This window comes from Acanthopagrus latus, chromosome 9 (assembly GCF_904848185.1).
Source record: "Acanthopagrus latus isolate v.2019 chromosome 9, fAcaLat1.1, whole genome shotgun sequence".
Lineage (NCBI taxonomy): Eukaryota > Metazoa > Chordata > Actinopteri > Spariformes > Sparidae > Acanthopagrus > Acanthopagrus latus.
Window position 1 is genome coordinate 3,940,430 of NC_051047.1, and position 20,933 is coordinate 3,961,362.

Here is a 20,933-nt window from a genome sequence, read left to right on the forward strand (position 1 = left end):
ATGGCTTCAGATCCAGAAATAAGCTGTTGATGCAGAGTAAGTCAAGATGGAGGAAGATATCCTGGGGAAGTCGGTCCAGCAGCTCAAAAAGTAGAGGGCCTCTGCAGAAAGCAGCAAGCCAACTTCATTTCAAGAGGAGCAAGCAGCATACTTCAAGTGGAGTTAAAGAAGGAATTCACTAAGCTTTCCAACTGTTTCAGAAAGATGCTCGATGCCAATGATGACTACAGGATTAGACTGGAGGCTGACATTAAGACTGAGGATGAGGAGGCAGGTCTGACGAACAGCAAGAGGCCGACATTGATAGATCTGTAAAAGAAGGCCAAACAAAGTTGGCAGAAATAAGAGACATTGTTCAAACAAACCTGTGGTCGAGATATGGAAGAAATGGCAATCCTGGAAGCAGAAAAAGCCAATGACAAAGCGGCTGATGTACCTGTGTACAGTGCCAATTTAGAGGGCTATGAAGTGCACCTCACGGGAGAAGATGCCACATGTGAAGGGGAACCAGCCAAGAAAGGTCATTGACCTCATACAGTCAGTGGAGAAGGCCCTAGCAGATTTCACAGAGTTAGGAAACTCTGGAGACATAAAGAACCCACTGGTACTTAAATCCATTGAAAGCAAGTTGCCTGATTTTATTAAAGAGACTGGTTGATGTTCATGGTTGAACCCAGAAACAATGTCACATCAGGCAACCACTTTGACATGTTTTTGAAGAAGAAATAATAGAGAGACTTAAACAGCTCAGAACTGTGGAGACGATGGAGAAATAAGATTGTTCAGACAAGAAGTATGACAGAAAGATTGACTCAACAAAAACCACAAAGAAAGAAGAGCTTGATGAGGTATGTGGTGTCTGTGGTGATAGTGGGCATAACAGCAAAATCTTCTTCTGTGGAAGGTTCAAAAGACTTATGCTCCCTGAAAAGAAAGCTGTATTGAGAAAGCTGGGAGCATGCAGACAATGTCTCGGATGCCGTGATGAAGATGGATTCTGCAGAGACACTTTCCTATGCAGAAATAAAGACTGTAAAAGGGAAGGTGGTGCCCCAGACCACCATTTTTTCCTCTGACCAAAAGTCAAAAGAGAGGAAGAGAGAAAGAGTGAAAAAGACTGCAAAGGTGAAAGCAAACTAACAGAGGAAAAAGAGAAGACCTTATCTGAACTTTCTCCATAAATGGCAGATCGATGCAGAAAGGCTTTCACCAACACCAACAAAACCACAGTGACACTCGATTCTTCAGGCCAGTCTGACCTATTGCAGAGAAATGGGCTTTCTGAACTTCCTGTCATCATGATGTTGATGTTGCAAGTCACTGTAAACGCAGGGCAGAAGATGGGGGTTTAATTGATCTTGCTTCAGACACAAACTACATTACCCAAAGGGTGCTGAAGAGCTGAGGTTAAGAAATGAGAAGATAACTTTATCTCAGTGCTCATGAAGTGGTCTGCTACAGCTTGGATGAAATTGCCAGAGTGCATCAAAGAATTGGAAAGGCCAGAAGAGGCTGAACTTCTCATTAGCCACAGAGAGGGAAGATTCACTCCCCAGAGGGTAAAAATCATCAATGACCTCGTCTTGTGGGAGGGTCCATTAGGGAAGACAGTGGGTTGAGCACATCCCAACTTGTGTGTGGAGGTTGCAGCATATGAGTCCAAAACACACTTTGCTTGCTCCATGAGGACAGCAGCTGTCAAATATCAAGAAATCACAAGTCCAAAAACTGACACAGCCCAGCTACAGCAGAAGGATGTGGCTCAGACCAAATTTATAGCTGCCAGTAACCGTGAGTTCCTTGAGTGGTGGCACTGGGACAGCATCAGAGCTGCATGTTAGCCAAGATGTAGAGGATGCCGACGTGGAAACTGTCCACCGGGAGAAAAATAAATGACCCTGGCAGAGGAGAGGGAGCTTGAGCCACCTGGTGGCACCAATCCCTCATTCAGTGACAACACCAGTTCGTATTGTATGGAATAGTAGTCAGAAATACAAAGGCGTGAGTATGAATGATCTTCTTCTGAAGGGACCAGATGTTCTCAACCCTATCAGAGATGTCCTGCTGAGGTTCAGATAAGGGATGCATGTATCTCTAGGAGACATCAAAAAGATGTCCAACTCTGTATGGCTGGAGGAGCGTGGGATGCATCTTCACAGGTTACTCTGGAGGGACAGCCCAGACGAAGAGATAAGTGAATATGCAATTACCAGAGTCAACATTGGGGACAGACCTGCTGGTTGCATTGCTCAGTTGGCTATGAGGAAAACAGCACACCTGCCCAACTTTACTCACTTGGAGGATGAACGCAGAGTCATTGAAGACAACAGTTATGTGGATGACCTCTTAACCTCCCAAAATGACCCAAATAGACTTGACGAAATCACAACAACTATTGAAGAGATCTTGAAGGCTGGAGGTTTCTTTCTCAAACCATGGGTCCGGTCAGGGCAAAGTGGGGGGCAAGGAATGGAGATGGAGGCTCTAACAGGCAAAACCTTAATTCTTCCAAATCAAATGAGGGACGAAGACAACAAAGCCTTGGGCATCGGCTACCAAGTGGATGAAGACAAGCTCTACATGTTAACCTCAGTTAACTTATACAAAAGAAAGAAGAAGATGGGAGTTGGAAAAGATCTTCTCAAGGAGGAGGGGAGAACTGAGATACCTCATCCACTGACAAGGAGGGCTCTCTTAAGCCAAGTAGCTGGACTGTACGACTCATTGTCTTAGGCCTTGTTTACATGTACCAAAACAATCTTTTTTTTTTTCCTCTGTCTTCCTTGGCATTGTTTCAAGAATATTTGCATCCACACAGATCCACTGAAAATGACTCAAAACAATGTAGTTCACATTCCAGGCCTCTAGGTGGCGCCTGAAATTCACCAAAAAACGGAGAAGAGACAGAGCATGTGCATAAAGCTTGCGCGCTGTTTACAAACAAGCAATAGAAAGAGAATTCGAAAACAAGAAGAAGACGAAAATGGCTGGTACAAGGAAACCAGAAGCATTTGTGTGGACCGTTAATGAGGTTGAACTGCTGCTGCAACTCACACTCGACGAGTGAGTTGAAAGAAACACGAACACAAGCAGTAGTCCGCCATTGTTGTTGTTGTTGTTGTTGTTGTTGTTGTTATGAGACGTTGTGGGGTTCAGAGGTCGGAGGCTAGCGGTCGAGGGTTGGGGAAATGACGTCATCGAATTGAAAAGCATGCAGATTCACCATCCACATAAGAACGGGAAGGCTGCGTTTTTGGATTTTTCCAACCTTAGACTCGTTTCCAAAAAAGTGCGTTTTCAGTCACTGTGTTTTCAGGATCCGTGTGAACAGTCAGCCAAAATGATGCAATACAGGTGTGTTTGCGCACAAAAATGCAAAAGAGCATTTTCGTGTGGATGGCCTCTTATTTACACCTGCCAAACAGAAGGGAGCAATTCTTGTTAGAAAAGCATTCCAGGAGGGAGGGGGTGGGAAAATAACCCAAGAAACCTGGGACCAACCTCTCTCAGAAAGCCTCAGAAAAGAAGACATACAGCTTTTTGAAGAATGTGTGCAGCTTGGATTGGTGAAATTCCACAGGAGCCTCACACCAGCTGGCTGGGAAGGGAAACCGTTAGGCATCATATTCTTTGGAAGTCACAAGACCTATGGAGCTGTGATGTACCTAAGGTGGAAGACAAGTAAATGCAATGAATTTCGATTCATTGACTCAAAAGCCAAGCTGACACCCCTGGATCAGAAGGGAGAAGCTGTACAAACTGAGCTCAGTGGTGCTGTCTTTGCAGCCAGGATCAAGAAGTATATGGAAAAGCATGCTCAAATGAATATTGAGAGATGGTTCCATCTACTTGACAGTTAAATGGTCTTGGGAGCCATACAAGGAGTCAGTTATGGGTTCAAAACATTCTTTGCAAAAATAGAGTGGGTAAATTCCAGTTGGCTGGACTAATGCAAGACTGGTGGTGGATCCGTGGAGATCTGAACATAGCTGACATCATGACAAGAGGGGGCGCTCCTGAGGATTTGAAGGAGAATTCCACATGGCAGACCAGAGTTCCTGAAGTGGCCAGTGGAGGAGTGGTCTATACAATCATCTGGAAAGGTTGCAGCACGTGCCAGGGAGAGTGTGGACAAGCTCCAGAGTAAGGCATCCTCAGGTGCATTAACAAGAGCTCAAGCAAGAAGGAGTCAGCAGAAAGAAGAACCACAACCCACTCAGGAAAGTCCAAAGAGTGAGACACAAGAGGAAAAACCTGTGGTAAACCCAACTCTTCTTCTAAGAAGGAAGCCCACTGGGTTAAAGATCTTGTGGAAGTAAAAAGATTCAGTAGCCTGTCCAAACTGGTGAGAGTCAGTGCCTGGGTTTGTCTAGCTGCCAAGCAGTGGCAGAAGAGAAAGTGCCGGGCCCCTAAACAGTCAAAGTGGGAGGTAACACCTCTCAAGCAAGCTGTGCTGACTGTCAAAGAACATGAACATGCACTCACAGACCTCTTCCTTGCAGCTCAAGAAGGTACACAACTCTAAGCAAACTGGCAGTATACAAAGATGTGAATTCTGAACTGCTAGTTTGTGGAGGCAGAATTCAGACGTTCAACGAAGAAGACAGCAGTGCCAGTTTTACCATTTGAAGCATGGGTATTGACATTGCTGGCACAAGAATTGCACAAAGCAAACCATGAGGGATAGCAGGAACCCTTCTCTGGATGAGGAAAAAAGCCTGGATAATAAAAGGCCTATACTTGCCAAGGAAATAGTTGACAGCTATGTGGTCTGCAGGAAAAACAATGCAAAACAATGTCAACAAATCATGGCTGACCTGCCTCTAGAGCGAACAGGCCCAGCTGCACAGTTTGAATTCACCACCATGGACCTGTTCGGCCCTTATGAAGTGAAAGATGAGGTCGAGAAGAGAGCTATGGGAGACAGTCTTCTGCTGCATGGCTTCTCAAGCCATACACACTGAAGTGGTGAGTGACATGTCATCTGAAGGATTCCTGCTAGCCTATCAAAGGTTCACTTCACTGAGAGGACACCCCAGGAAACTCTGGTCAGACCCTGGCACTAACTTTGTGGGAGCCAGACCTGTTCTGGAGAAGCTTCACAAATTCCTCGGCCGACTAAACAAGTCTGAACTTGAGGACACAGCTGCCAAGCATGGTACAGAATGATCGTGGAAGATCCACCCTGCAGACTCTCCCCATAGGAATGGTGCAGCAGGAATGCAAGTAGCAAAGTGAGCATTGTGCAACTTTGGTGGAGATGGTGTTTTCACATGGGAGAATTCCAAACTTTTCTCTTTGTGGCAGCAAACTTTGCAAATAAGAGACCCATCGATGCAAGAAGTCAAAGCAGACTGTGTGGAGTACATCACCCCAAAATCCCTGCTTTCAGGACGTGGCAATTCAAAGGGAGACCCTGGAGATTTCCAGTTTGATGGCTACCCTTACAAAAGACTTAAACATATTCAAGCAGAGCTAAGCAATTTCTGGAAGTGGAGCCAATTTGCTGGACCTAATCAGTTCATAAGAAACAAATGGCACACCAAAGTGCGAAATGTTGCTGTTGGAGATGTGGTCTGGTTGGCTGACCAAAACAACCTGAGAGGACAGTACAAGCTGGCAAGAGTGGTCAGCGTCAATGCTGACAGCAAAGACATCGTAAGAGATGAGCTTTTGAAGACTTTGTTTAGACTTAAATTAAATGTTTAAATTCATTTAAAATGCATTCAAAATCTTTAATTAAAATGTTAAATTAAAATGCTAAGTTTTGTTTCTCTTTCTTTAAAGGTTTACAACCTAATTTACTGACCCAATCAACTGACAAAGCCAAAAGGAAAATAAAAGTGATTGAGTCAGAAATTTTAGTTATCCTTGTGTCCTTTGGAAGTTGAACAAGAGGAGGACTTGACAATGGCATTAGCCACTGAGAGCATGCAGGACCTGACATTTAGCTCATTAGCTGCCCTTTTTGACCTTGAAATCTCAATGCAATCAGAAGACAGTTGTTTGTGTTGGAGGATGCATTGAATCCAACTGTAGTCATCTGGCAATTTAGTTTATTTAGCTTAGTTTTCTCAATTCATATGCAATTATGATCAAATTATACAAATGCCTTTGAATGTGGGAGGAAGTCCGAGAGAACCCACACAGGCAAGGAGAGAGTATGCAGACTCTGGCAGAAAGCAGACTAACATTATGGACTTTATTATGATTAATTCACTGATTAATGATGATTAAATTTAAGCAGTTTTACACTTTTAATTTGAAGTGCAGCAGCTGTCAGTCAATATTTTGTTTGTTGGAAACAATTATAGTCACCACCAACTCCTTCACTCTTACTTAAGACAGACTTAAAAAATGTCAACTTTTCTTTCAAGAAGTAAGACACTCTCAACAACAACAAAACACTTTATCCTTCCTTTTATCTGAAAATTCAAAAAAATAAAAATCACATATTAAGAGACATGATTTTCACTGGAAAATGACATCTCAAATGTTAACAAACCTGACCAAACCATACAAAGATCTGATTTTAAGTCACATTATTTTTTCAACATGATCAGCTAGGTTACCTATTGTTTCTTCAACCTGCTCCCAAAATAAGTCATGTGACAAAAATAAAACATATTTTCACACATGGCCAATATGTACACACTACTTTGCTAAAGCTAGAACAAGTTTGGTTCCCAAATAAATGCAGTTGCAGTAGCACTCTTTTTCTTCTCTGATCTAACACCACACCACCCACTGGCTGTTAACATTAATGCTTAAGCCTGGTCAGCAGATCTAGCAAATGGGGAAGAAAAGATTACACAAGTGTTTATTTTTCTTCATTGATCACAACTATTCTTCTGTCAAGCAAATTAAAAAAAAAAAAAAAAAAAAAAAAAAAAAAAATTCAACATACTATTTCCTTGCACAAACTTAGAAATGCATGTTTTGTGTGTGCATGTACAATCTGCCCACATTCTCCCATGTGACCCCCCTCGTCCGTGACCTCCACTGGCTTCTTATTGGGGCCCTCATCCGATTCAGTATGATGGTACCTCCGAACACTGGTCAGACCACAAGTTCAAACAAGAGCCCTTCATTTTACTACATCAGCTGGCCGGCTAGTACCCCCATCGCTGAGAGCAAACAAAGCCCACTCAGTGAAGTCGCGACTCTTCTCTGTTTTGCCACCTCAGTGGATGGACGAAATCTAGACCAAAGTCACGACAGCAGAATCTCTCTCTGTCTTCTGCAAAAGACTCCAGATTCATTTTTACAGACTTCACCTCGACCTCGCATAGCATGACTTGTCTGTTCATATCTTCAGCGCTCTAATCATAGCAGTCATGCATTTAAAGTATCTTTGACAAATAGCAGCATTATTGTAGTGGTATTATCAGGCGCTACAAAATGGCAGGCATAGCACGACACAAAGGAAACAGTTCAGTTGGGAGGATGGTCCCTATGGAAAGCTGAGATGAGATCAGAGTCCAAGATGTTACGAGCTGGAACCCATGAGCGCTCCTCAGGGCCATAACCCTCCCAATCGACGAGGTATTGAAGACCCCTTCCCCGCCGTCGCGACTTGATGAGACGATGAACAGAGTAAGCAGGACCCCCATCAATGAGCCGGTGGGGTGGTGGGGGTCTGGAGGAGGGCTGAAGTTGGCTCTCTTTAACAGGTTTGACCTTGGAGACATGGAAGGTGGGATGAATCCTCATGGAGCGAGGAAGGCGGAGATGGACTGCAGCAGGGTTAATGACCTTACTGATGGAGAACGGGCCCACAAACCTTGGGGCCAACTTCCTAGACTCTACCCGGAGTGGGAGATCATGTGTGGACAGCCAAACCCTCTGAACAGGAGTGTAGCGGGGTGCCGGGGTCCGACGGCGGTTGGCATTTCTCTGGTACCGGTTGGACGAACACAGAAGAGCAGAACGGGCCCGTAACCAGGTGTGACGACAGCGCTGGATGAATGCCTGGACAGACGGGACACTGGCTTCTTGCTCCTGCTCAAGGAACAGTGGAGGTTGATATCCCCGCGAGCACTGGAAAGGAGAAAGCCCTGTTGCAGAGCTTGGAAGAGTATTGTGAGCATACTCAACCCACAGAAGCTGCTTGGACCAGGAGGATGGGTTCTGGGACGTGATGCAATGCAAGGCCGTCTCCATTTCCTGATTCATCCGTTCAGTTTGCCCGTTAGATTGAGGATGGAAACCAGAGGACAGACTGACCGTGGCTCCCAACAGCTGACAAAACTCTGTCCAGAAACGAGAAGAGAACTGTGGCCCCCGGTCTGAGACAATGTCACAGGGGATGCCGTGCAGACGGAAAACATGATGCAACATAAGTTCAGCAGTTTCTTTAGCAGATGGTAGTTTGGGCAATGGAACAAACTGAGCAGATTTAGAAAATCTGTCTACAATAGTGAGAATGGTGGTGTTACCATCTGAGGGAGGCAGTCCGGTGACAAAGTCGAGTGAGATGTGGGACCATGGACGATGAGGAATAGGCAGTGGCGGAAGAAGGCCGAAAGGGGCATGGCGAGCGGTCTTGTGCTGAGAGCAAATCTGGCAGGCTGCGATAAACTCCTTGGTGTCTTCTTCCATGGAAGCCCACCAGAAACGCTGCTTCAGCAGAGCTAGGGTGCGCCTAACCCCCGGGTGACAGGCAAGGCAAGAAGAATGTCCCCACTGGAGGACCTGGGAGCGAACATTTACAGGCACATACAGACGATTATCAGGGCAAGCACTGGGAGCCGGGTGATCAGCCTGAGACTTTTTTACCTTCTCCACAATGTCCCAGGTAACTGCGCCGATGACCACCTTGGGGAGAATACTCTCAGGTTGTGTGGGATCGTTGTCAGACTGGAACTGACGGGACAGTGCATCAGGTTTGACGTTCCTCGAACCTGGGCGATAAGACAGGGTAAAATCAAAACGATTAAAGAATAATGCCCATCTGGCCTGACGGGAGTTCAACCGTTTGGCTGACCGGATGTACTCCAGGTTTTTCTGGTCTGTCCACACCACAAACGGATGCTTCGCTCCCTCCAACCAGTGCCTCCACTCCTCGAGAGCCATCTTGACAGCCAATAACTCTCGATTTCCAACATCATAATTCCATTCTGCTTGGGACAATTTGCGGGAGAAGAAAGCACACGGATGCAGCTTTTGATCCTCTACTGACCGCTGAGATAGGACTGCCCCCACCCCGGAGTCTGACGCATCCACTTCCACAACAAACTGGCATTCAGGATCTGGAAGGATGAGAATAGGAGCAGAAGAGAACCGTGATTTTAACTCTCTGAATGCCCTGTCTGCGGCAGGGGACCATTGAAAGGTTACCTTCTGAGAGGTGAGGGCTGTCAGGGGGGCTGCCACAGAACTATAATTCCGGATAAACCTACGATAGAAGTTAGCAAATCCCAGGAATTGTTGGAGTTTCTTCCAAGAGGTGGGCACTGGCCAATCCACCACCGCCTTAACCTTGGTGGGATCCATGTGAATACGTCCGACTGAAATGATGTATCCCAGGAAAGACACCTCAGTGGCGTGGAACTCAGACTTCTCCGCCTTCACGAATAACTGGTTCTCTAGGAGTCTCTGGAGGACACTACGAACATGCTGCAGATGTTCCTGTTCGGACTTGGAAAAGATGAGGATGTCATCCAGATATACAAACATAAATATATTGAGGAAATCCCTGAGCACATCGTTCACCAAGGCCTGGAATACTGTCGGAGCATTAGTGAGTCCGAAAGGCATAACCAGGTACTCGTAGTGGCCCCTTGGGGTATTAAATGCCGTTTTCCACTCATCACCCTCCCGAATGCGCACAAGGTGATAGGCGTTCCTCAGATCAAGCTTGGTAAACACCGAAGCCCCTTGCAACAATTCAAATGCAGAAGAGATGAGTGGGAGGGGGTACCTGTTTTTGATGGTGATGTCATTAAGACCACGGTAATCAATGCAGGGCCGGAGAGATTTGTCCTTTTTGTCCACGAAGAAAAATCCAGCTCCAGCAGGAGACGAAGAGGGACGGATGATGCCTGCTGCCAGTGCGTTGTTAATGTATTCGTCCATCGCCTTGGTTTCAGGAGCTGACAGAGAGAAGAGTCTCCCCCTTTGTGGTGATGAGCCAGGGAGGAGGTCAATGGCACAATCATACGGGCGGTGTGGGGGAAGCGAGGTGGCCCGTACTTAGTTAAACACCTCCTTTAAGTCATGGTATTCGGATGGGACATTAGTGAGATCTGGGAACTCGTTAGCAGAAGCGGTGTTGAAGACAGGTAAAGAGGCAGATTTCAGACAGACCGCATGACAGTGTTCACTCCATTGTAGAATGGAACCAGTTCTCCAGTCAATATGTGGATTGTGTTTTATTAACCAAGGAAACCCCAGGATGACTGGCTGCTGAGGAGCGTTTATCAGATGAAAGGTAAGTGATTCAGTGTGGTTACCTGATATGCCCAGATGAACAGGAACAGTGCAGTGGGTTACTGTGCAGAGAAGACGCCCATCCAGAGCAGTAGCCTTGATAGGCTCAACTAAGGGTTCCTGATTAATACCCAGCTGCATGGCAAGATCACGATCCAGAAGGTTAGTGTCAGCCCCGGAGTCAATGAGGACAGAGACTGTATGCGATTGTCCATTCCAGTTGACCTGGGCATGAAGCAGTGACCGAGAGGGCATTTCAAAATTCCTGATGCGGCTCACCAGCGCCCTCTGGATTCCTGGTGAGCCCTGTCTTTTACTGGACAGGAAGACACGTAATGACCTCCCTGTCCACAGTACATGCAGCAGTTCTCCCTTTGCCGCCTCTGTCGTTCGGCAGCTGACAGCCTGGTCCTGCCAAGTTGCATGGGCTCAACTGGGTCGCTAGGGGCACTTGCAGGAGGAGAAAGCATTGAAGGTGAAGGTGACGCTGGAGGCCGGGGAAGACTTCTGGGAGTACGGGTCAGTGCTCTCTCTCGTCTCCTCTCCTGGAAACGTCCATCGATGCGGATAGCCGTGGCGATGAGAGCGTCTAAATCTGTCGGAGGGTCCCGAGCTGCCAGCTCGTCTTTGATGTCATCAAAGAGTCCGTTGTAGAAAGCATCGGCCAGGGAAGAAGAGTTCCAGTCACTCTCCGCAGCAAGTGTACGGAACTCAATGGAATAATCAGTCACTCTCCGGCTCCCCTGAACCAAGTTAAACAGTCCACGAGCAGCCTCTCGACCAGGAGTAGCATGGTCAAACACCTTCCGAAGACCCTCAGAGAAAGCAGTCACAGAGGAACAAAGAGCCGACTGCTTGTCCCACTCAGCGGTGCCCCACTCCCGAGCACGCCCGGTAAGCTGGGTGATCATAAACGCCACTCTTGACCTCTCAGTGGGATATGTGAGAGGCTGTAGTTCAAAAGTCAATGAGCACAGAGTCAGAAAAGAGCGGCAGGTACCTGGGGCTCCTGAAAAGCGCTCGAGAGTGTTCAAACGGGGTTCTGGACCCGAAACGGCAGGAACAGAAGTACTGGTGGGTGGTGGAACAGCTAGCGTTTGACTGACCTGCATGAGGTGCTGGAGTTGACCAGTCAGAGTCTCCAGATGTTGATTGTGGCGTGCAGAAGACTCCTGGAAAACCACCTCCATGGCGGTGAAGCGTTTCCCCTGCTGGTGTAGAGCAGCAGCTTGTGCTGCCAGTTCTTGCTTTATGTTCTCCGTGTCGGCTGGGTTCATTCTTTTGGCCAGATTGTTCTATCAGGCTTCACAAAGTGGCAGGCAGGAACCCAATAGCACGACACAAAGGAAACAGTTCAGTTGCAAAAGAATATGTTTAATTTCAAGCGAGGGTCAAACCAGGTAGTCAGTCAGCGAGGCAAACAAATCCAAAGGGAGCAGGCAAGAGGGAGAGTCCAAAGTCCAAAAGGCAGGTCGAATCACAAGCAGGCAGGATCAGATTCAAAAATACAGAACGCTGGAGAGCTAGGTAAACACACTAGACAATCTGGCAAAGAACTGAGGGAACAGGCTCAGTATAAATACTGAGGGGGCTGATTAGCTGATGAGGAGCAGGTGAGTAAGGGGGTGGAGCAGATCAGGTGGATCAAACCAACAGGTAATGCAGAGCAGGGGGGAGAGGCAGGGTCTGAAATGACATGAGAGTTAGTGAGGAGAAAACATGAAACAGACAGATGAAAAACTAAAGTCTGGCTGAAGTTGTGACAGGTATGAGGCACCACTGCCATATTAAACTTGGTTTGGCTGCACCACAGCCCCTCTGGCTTATTAGCCAATAACTGCTCTTACCAAGGGGATAAAAGTAGGCCGTGTCCCTCCTCCTGACCTCTCGCTTCCTGTCTCTTCGGCTCCCCCACTTCCGGGTCATTGTCTTTGCTGCTAGCATCCTAGTGATGGCAACGGCTGTTGCTGCGTTGCTGCTGCTGCTCTGACGGCCTGGTTCGGGTTCGGTCGGCCGCCTTTGGTCAACCTGCCTCCCGCTACTGGCCCTGTGTACCGCTGCCGTGTGTGTGTGGGGGTGGGCTTTAACTTGTGCAGAACGTTACGAGCTTGCGAGGACTCTCTGGCACTCTGTGCGTTTGTGTGTGCGTGACTGTCTTTAAAAACAATCTGCCAAGAATTTCTGTGTTAAAACTGGGTTAGAACGTGTTTAATTGTTGAGTTGATATCTCTGGCCGGAGACTCTTTTGTTTCTTTTGTCAGGTTGATTTATTAATCCAATTTAACACTTCTCAGTTTATTAATTGATCATTTACATTTGTTGGCACGCTTTATAAAAGATTGTTTGTTTTATTGATTTTGAGCCCTTTTAATTGTGTTTCTCCTTGCCCCTCAGAGCTGAAGGCCGACGGTGGTGGTGGTCCCCTGTGTGCTGTGTGATCCCTTTTCAAGATTTTCTTTGTTTACACGTCACTTTTTGCTGTGTGCGTGGGGTGTTCTCCTTTTTCCTTTGGATGTCACTTCCCCTACCAAACCCCTCCTCCAGCCGGTAAGCCTCAGACTGTATCCCACTTTTTTATGGGCTCCCTTCTTTTCTGTTGTGATAAACCTTGTGCTTAGTTTTAATAATAAAGTGTTGTACATGATCATTGAACCCTGTCTCCTTCCCTCCCCGAGTAAACAAACCTGAGTGTCCTTTTCATTTTAAAGGTAACAACTGACCTTCAGTACAGGTCCTTGGGCCCTAACCCAAGGTGGCGTTGTCAGTATTTGGTGTATAACATAGTAGTCAACCCTCGTGTCGCCACAAACCTGGTGCTGACGGCAGGATACACTCAGTGGAGGTAGAGACATGTGTTCCATGTTTTCTTTCTTTATTTTTGTCTTTTGATTTTCAGATTGCCTTTTGCGTGTGAATGAATGAGAGCTTAGAGTGAAGCAGCGGTGAGTCTGTGGGTTTTCTTTTGGTAGCTGTGGCTCTAGCATTTAGTTTAACTGTAACTGTGTAGCAATGGAGGGAGAGCTAGAAGAGTTGAGGGATTTGGTGGCACAGTTGAGGGCAGAGAATGATAGATTGCAGCAGGAGCAGGCTTCCTCGTGGCCAGCCTCTCAGCGGGATCCAGCTCAGCATTCGGGAAACTAGCACCCGTCGAACTGTGGAGCCAAAGTTTGAGGGGAGCTGCCACTGGCTCACCTGTCGTGTGGGGGAATGGGAGAGATAAGCTCTTGTCCACACATGAACGTGGTTATGGAGTGGAGGGCAGACTCTTGTGCTTCCTATGAGAGGACTTTTTTAAAATAATTTATATAAAGTCACACATGTATTATAATTCATGTACAATGCTGTACAATTCTATATTGTGATTTATTATTTTACATGAAAAAAAATATTCTGACAGATGTTGTGGCTGGCCAGAAAGTATGAGAAAATAATCATTTTTTGACAAAATCATGATGTGCAAAATGAAGTAGAAAGGAATCTTCAGAAGATGTATTTTATTGAAGTATTGTTCATTCACATCAAGTAAAATTAATCTTTAAATATGTACTCATCCTTTGGGTCATGAATTGTTTTGAGTGAATTCATAGATTCATATGTTTTTCTTGTTTCTGTGTTATAGTATATATATATATATATATATATATATATATATATATATATATATATATATATATATATATATATATATATATATATATAAAAAACCACCTCCATATATAAATAATGGACATAACAACAACTGCACTGTCACTTATCCCACAGTGTCTGTTTACAGAATGTTGGCCATATGGGAGTCAGACTGTAGGATCTGAAATGTAACAATGAGCCTGATAGTTTTTTTAAACCAAGGGTAGAGAAGGGCATAGATTACAGGGTTTAGACAGGAGTTAATATACATCAGAAACATCATGAAGACCTCAGTTTTAGAGCCAGCCATGATTTCATGGCCTACGAGAGACACACAGTAGAATGGAGAGTAACAGATCACAAACACACCCACAAGGATACCAAGTGTCCTGGCTGCTTTTATCTCAGATTTCTTGACTTGTCTAGTCTTTAGTAAGACAGCTGCAATTTGGGATCGCATGGCACGAGCCTGAGACACAGCCACCACAAATACTCTCATATACAGAACTATGATGAGAGTAATGGGAATAATGAAGCTGACAACAAGATCAACAACTCCTGTAATGTTGACCACGCAATCCCCATTGCAGGAATTATACCTGCCTGGCTGCTTCAGGTTATCATATAAAAGGAAAATGCTGTAGACAACACAACAAGTCCAACACAATAAAATACATATTATTGCAAGTCTTTGAGTGACTTTGACTGTGTAATGCAGAGGATCACAAATTGCAACATAGCGGTCAACAGATATGAGAACCATGTTTCCTACAGATGCAGCAACTATGATGATCGGTAACAAAAAATACAGCGCACACATGAGATCACCCAGCATCCAGCAGGTTTGTGTCAAGAGTATTTCAACCGGCATCACCAGAGAGCCCACAAGAAAATCTGAGACAGCCAAAGACAGGAGGAGGAAGTTTGTGGGTGTATGCAGCTGCCTGGAGAGAGAGAATATCATCATCATGAACAACATCACCAATATTATAATATTACTAATATTAATATCCTGTGAAGGTTATGTGCCTGAAATGGGAGATCGAGACGATGACCAGCAGGTTGAGAACTGCAGTGAGGAGAGAGATGGAGTATAATAGAATATCAATAAGCAGAGTGTGAAGGTGTGGAGGATCTGGCCTCCTGCAGGAGGTATTGGGCAGTTTGGGAAAGCAGAATTCAGCTCCCTCCAGCTCCATCACCAAAGAGAGAAAAGGGAGAGAAGCTGCTGAGCTCTGGCAGCTTTCTGACCAAAGCCGTCTGACTTACTGACTTATTTCTAACCCTTTCCTCTCCCCTTCTTGTTAAATCCCACCCACTTCTCTTTGCTACACCAACCCAAGCTTCCAGGAAGAGAGACAGGGTATGAATCCAGTTTTCATGGTGGTTACATCATAGTGATGCACTGTGACCCAAAAAGACTTCTTCCAATAGGGGTAAGTTTGTGATTGTGACTTAATTAATTATTTTTGTTATTAAATCTAAAAATTATTATTAGTAATTATTAATTACTAATAAACGGACCAATCCTACCTTTGTACCACAACAAAGTTGTGCACAGATGATGGAGCTATAAAATTTTACCTTTTAGATATCAATTTGCTGTTGATCGTATAACTTACATTCTGGAAGAGGAGGACTCTTTATTGTCACATACATTCAGACTCTATACATCACAATGAAATCAGTTTCCTTCATTGAACTCATTCCTGAAGAGCAGTGGGTAGTAACTGTACAGTTGTATTTCCTTGGTTGATGGCTGGAGAATCAACGTAATATATTTATTATTGAAGGTGAGGGAAAGTAGAGCACCTGGAAGAAGCCCAGAAAAACACTGGGGGGAACATGAACAGTGAGCCACCGTCCTAACCCAGTGATGAACCAGAAACCTTTTTATTTTTACTTGTGCCTATTTATCATAATAGTAATACTAGTTCCAATTTCCACAGATAATTAGAGCGTTTTATTTGTCACTCCGAATCAAGCACAGATACATCCTGTTTTAGTGAGATAGCTCTAGATTTTCATTCAAGTCCACCCGTGGCACATTTAATATCTTTATATGTTAAAGCTATATCGGGCCCCAGTTTGAATGTATGGATGAGGAAAGCTTAAATTAGAAGGGAGAACATGAATGAAAGTACTAATCAGAGCAAAAGTGGAAGGATAGTCCAAGTGAGGCAGAATCTTAGAGGAGGGGCAATAGAGCTAATTTGGTTATATCATGTCTAAACTTTGATCAAAAGGCTGCCAGACCTCAGTAGGTTCTCCTCTCTCTGGTGATGGAGACCTTGGAGAATTCCTCAACAGCTCCTGCATGAAACCAATACATCCTCACTTTGAGACCATGCTGATTTACATTCTGCTGTCCTTCATCGCTCTGCTCACTGCAGCTCTTAACCTCTTGGTCATCATCTCTATCTCCCACTTCAAGTACACATTCATTAATATTTGAAACTAATAAATAATAATAAAAAAGTATTGCTTGATATTAAACTGTGAGAAACAGTGATCTTATTGTATTTCAGTCCTGTGTTCTATCTGCTTTTATCTTAATGGTAGTTGATGCTATAAATATTGATAAATTCATGCCGGTCTTCCTCTTGAGGCAGCTCCACCGCCCCACCAACCTCCTCCTCTTCTCTCTGGCTGTCTCAGAATTCTTCGTGGGCCTCCTTATGTTTTTCAAATTGTCCTCATAGATAGCTGCTGGTTCCTTGGTGATCTCATGTGCACTCTGTATCTGCCTAAGTAGGAACCATGGTGCTCATATCTGTTGACCGCTATTTGTCATCCTTTACATTTTCCTGCCAACGTCACTCAAAAAAAGAGTTCAAGTTAGTGTTTGTCTGTGTTGGATGTTTTCTGCTCTTTTTCATAGTCTGCTGCTGAAAGATATCCTGAAAGAACCAGGCACGTATAACTCCTGCATTGGAGAGTGTGTGATTATAATTGATCATGTTGCAGGATTTGTTGATCTCTTTTTGACCTTTATCGGCCCTGTCACCATCATTGTAGTTCTGTATATGAGAGTATTTCTGGTGGCTGTGTCTCAGGCTCATACCATGCGGTCTCACATTGCAGCTGTCACTCTCCAGAGGTCAAGGAAAGTAGCTGCTAACAAATCTGAGCTGAAAGCAGCCACGACTTTTGGTGTTGTTGTAGTTGTGTTTCTAATGTGTGTATGCCCATATTATTGTGTTGCTCTTACAGGCCAGTACACCATGCTCAGTACTTCATTTGCTTACGTTGTAATGTGTCTGTTCTATTTTAACTCCCGTCTAAATCCCCTGATCTATACCTTTTTCTATCCATGGTTTAGAAAACTCCTCCTTGAACCGGCACCTTATCGTGGTGGAGGAGTTTGAGCACCTGAATGATCCTAGGAGCTATGTTGTCCGGGGCTTAATGCCCCTGGTAGGGTCTCCCAAAGCAAACAGGTCCTAGGTGACAGGTCAGACTAAGATCGGTTCAAAAGCCCCTAATGATAGAGATAAAATTGAGGATGCATACGTTGCCCGGATCGGCGTTACCGGGGCCCCACCCTGGAGCCAGGCCTGGGGTTGGGGCTCGCAGGCGAGCGCCTGGTGGCCGGGTCTTAGCCCACGGGACCCGGCTGGGCACAGCCCGAAGGAGCGACGTGGGCCCGCCCTCCTGTGGGCTCACCAATCGCAGGAGGGTTCAGAGGGTGCGGTGTGATTTGGGTGGTGGTCGTGGGCAGGGGCCCCGACGACCCAATCCCCAGATGGTGACTCTAGCCATGGGGACATGGAATGTCACCTCACTGGGGGGGAAAGAGCCTGAGCTGGTGCGAGAGGTTGAGCAGTACCGACTAGAGATAGTCGGGCTCTCCTCTACGCACAGTCTGGGCTCTGGAACTGAACTCCTTGAGAGAGGCTGGACACTCTTCTGTTCTGGAGTTGCCTGCAGTGAGAGGCAGCGAGCTGGTGTGGGCTTGCTTGTAGCTCCCCAGTTCAGCCGCCATGTGTTGGAGTTTACCCCAGTGAACAAGAGGGTCGTTTCCCTGCGCCTTCGGGTCGGGGATAGGTCTCTCACTGTTGTTTCGGCTTATGGGCCAAACAGCAGTGTAGAGTACCCAGCCTTCTTGGAGTCCCTGGGAGGGGTACTGGAGAGTGCTCCAACCAGGGACTCCGTCGTTCTTCTGGGGGACTTCAACGCTCACGTGGGCAGCGACAGTGTTACCTGGAGGGGTGTGATTGGGAGGAACGGCCTCCCCGATCTGAACCAGAGTGGTGTTTTGTTACTGGACTTCTGTGCTAGTCACAGTTTGTCCATAACGAACACCATGTTCAAGCATAAGGGTGTCCATATGTGCACATGGCATCAGGACAGCCTAGGCCAGAGGTCAATGATCGACTTTGTGGTCGTGTCATCTGGCCTCCGGCTGTATGTCTTGGACACTCGGGTGAAGAGAGGGGCTGAGCTGTCAACTGATCACCACCTGGTGGTGAGTCGGATCCGTTGGCAGGGGAGGAAGCTGGACAGACCTGGCAGACCCAAACATATTGTGAGGGTCTGCTGGGAACGTCTGGCAGAACCCTCTGTCAAAGAGGTCTTTAACTCCCACCTCCGGGAGAGCTTTGACCTGATACCGAGGGAGGCTGGGGACATTGAGTCCGAATGGACCATGTTCTCCACTTCTATTGTTGACGCGGCTGTCCGGAGCTGTGGCTGTAGCGTCTCCGGTGCCTGTCGTGGCGGCAATCCCCAAACCCGGTGGTGGACTCCGGAAGTAAGGGATGCTGTCAAGCTGAAGAAGGAGTCCTACCGGGCCTGGTTGGCCCGGGGGACTCCTGAACTAGCTGACGGGTACCGGCAGGCCAGGCGAGCGGCAGCACGGGCAGTCGTGGAAGCAAAAAGTCGGGTCTGGGAAAAGTTCGGAGAGGCCATGGAGGAGGACTATCGGTCAGCCTCAAGGAAATTCTGGCAAACCATCTGGTGCCTCAGGAGGGGGAAGCAGTTCTCCACCAACACTCTTTACAGTGGCGGTGGGGAGCTGTTGACCTCGACTGGGGATATTGTCGGGCGGTGGAAGGAATACTTCGAGGATCTCCTCAATCCCACTGACATGTCTTCCATAGAGGAAGCAGAGGCTTGGGACTCAGAGGTTGACTCATTCATCACCCAAGCCGAAGTCACTGAGGTAGTCGGAAAGCTCCTCGGTGGCAAAGCACTGGGGGTGGATGAGATCTGCCCTGAGTACCTCAAGTCTCTGGATGTTGTAGGGCTGTCTTGGTTGACATGTCTCTGCAGCATCGTGTGGCAGTCGGCGACTGTGCCTCTGGACTGGCAGACCAGGGTGTTGGTCCCTCTTTTCAAAAAGGGGGACCGGAGGATGTGTTCCAACTATCGGGGATCACACTCCTCCCCAGAGAAAGTTTATTCCAGGGCACTGGAGAGGGGACTTTGGCCGATAGTTGAACCTCAGATTCAGGAGGAACAAAACAACTTTGTCCTGGCCATGGAACACTGGACCAGCTCTATACCCTCCGCAGGGTGCTCAAGGGTTCATGGGAGTTTGCCCAACCAGTCCACATTTGTTTTGTGGACTTGGAGAAGGCTTTCAACCGTGTCCCTCGTTGCATTCTGTGGGAGGTGCTTTGGGACTACGAGGTAGGAGGCCCTGTACTAAGGGCTGTACAGTCCCTGTACGACTGGAGAAGAGTCTGGTTCAGATTGCCGGCAGTAAGACAGACCTGTTCCTGGTGCATGATGGACTCCGGCAGGGCTGCCCTTTGTCACCGGTTTTGTTCATTATTTTTATGGACATAATTTCTAGGCGTAGTAAGGGGCCGGAAGGGGTCTGGTTCAGGAGCCACTGGATTTCATCTCTGATTTTTGCGGACTATGTTGTCTTGTTGGCTGCTGGAGCCAGGACCTCCAGCATGTTCTGGGGTGGTTTGCAGCCTAGAGTGAAGCAGCTGGGATGAGAATCAGCACCTCCAAGTCTGAGGCCATGGTTGTTGACCGGAAAAAGGTGACTTGCTCCCTCCCAGGTGGGGGAGAGTTCTTGCCTCAAGTGAAGGAGTTCAAGTATCTTGGGGTCTTCTTCACGAGTGTGGGAAGGATGGAGCGTGAGATTGACAGGCGGATCAGTGCAGCAGCCGTAGTAATGTTGTCATTGTATCGGTCTGTCGTGGTGAATGAGAGCTGAGCCAAAAGGTGAAGCTCTCAATTTACCGGTCAATCTACATTCCTACCTTCACCTATGGTCATGAAGTTTGGGTCATGATCGAAAGAATAAGATCCCGGATACAGGAGGCCAAAATAAGTTTCCTCCACAGAGTGGTGGGGTGCTCCATCAGAGGTGAGGAGCTCTGTCACCTGGGAGGAGCTTGGAGTAGAGCTGCTGCTCCTCCACATCGAGAGTAGTCAGCAGAGGTGGCTCGGGCATCTATATCGGATGCCCCCTGGACGGCTTCCTCGGGAGATGTTCCTGGCATGCCCCACTGGGAGGAGACCCCGAGGAAGACCCAGGACACGCTGGAGTGACTATGTCGCTTGGCTGGCCTGGGAACGCCTTGGGATCCTCCTGGAGGAGCTAGGGGAAGTGTCCGGGGTGAAGGAAGTCTGGGTGTTCCTGCTCAAGCAGCTGCCCCGCGACCCGGCCCCGGATAAGCAGAAGAAAATGGATGGATGGATGGATGGATGGATGGATGTCAAAGAACAGAATGCCCTCCTTCTCAGACAGTTATATAAGGCAGTTCTTGAAGACAGATCCTTCAGACAGATCCTCACATTTTCTTCTATATTCTTCACTATTCAAAGTTTGGTGAAAGTAACTAAGAAATCTAAGTTGAAATCAGCCAGGACACTTGGTGTTGTCATTGGCCGCGTTTTCCAGATTTGATGGT

General features: G+C 46.8%; 1 protein-coding gene across 1 annotated transcript; it reads right to left on the reverse strand.

Moving 5' to 3' along the window:
* Positions 1–14,200: 14,200 nt before the first annotated feature.
* On the reverse strand, positions 14,201–15,257 carry LOC119026162 (trace amine-associated receptor 4-like). The gene is made up of 2 exons (XM_037110324.1): positions 15,088–15,257; positions 14,201–15,002 (listed from the first exon to the last, which is right to left on the reverse strand). The coding sequence occupies exons 1-2, from the start codon at positions 15,255–15,257 to the stop codon at positions 14,201–14,203; spliced, it is 972 nt and encodes a 323-aa protein (XP_036966219.1).
* Positions 15,258–20,933: the final 5,676 nt, after the last annotated feature.

Excerpts from the sequence above, each read along its gene's own strand:
- LOC119026162 (XM_037110324.1), bottom strand. The coding sequence starts at position 15,257 with ATGGAGCTGGAGGGAGCTGAATTCTGCTTTCCCAAACTGCCCAATACC. Across the intron at positions 15,003-15,087 it reads GTCTCGATCTCCCATTTCAG|GCAGCTGCATACACCCACAA; the intron begins GCACATAACCTT and ends CTCTCTCTCCAG.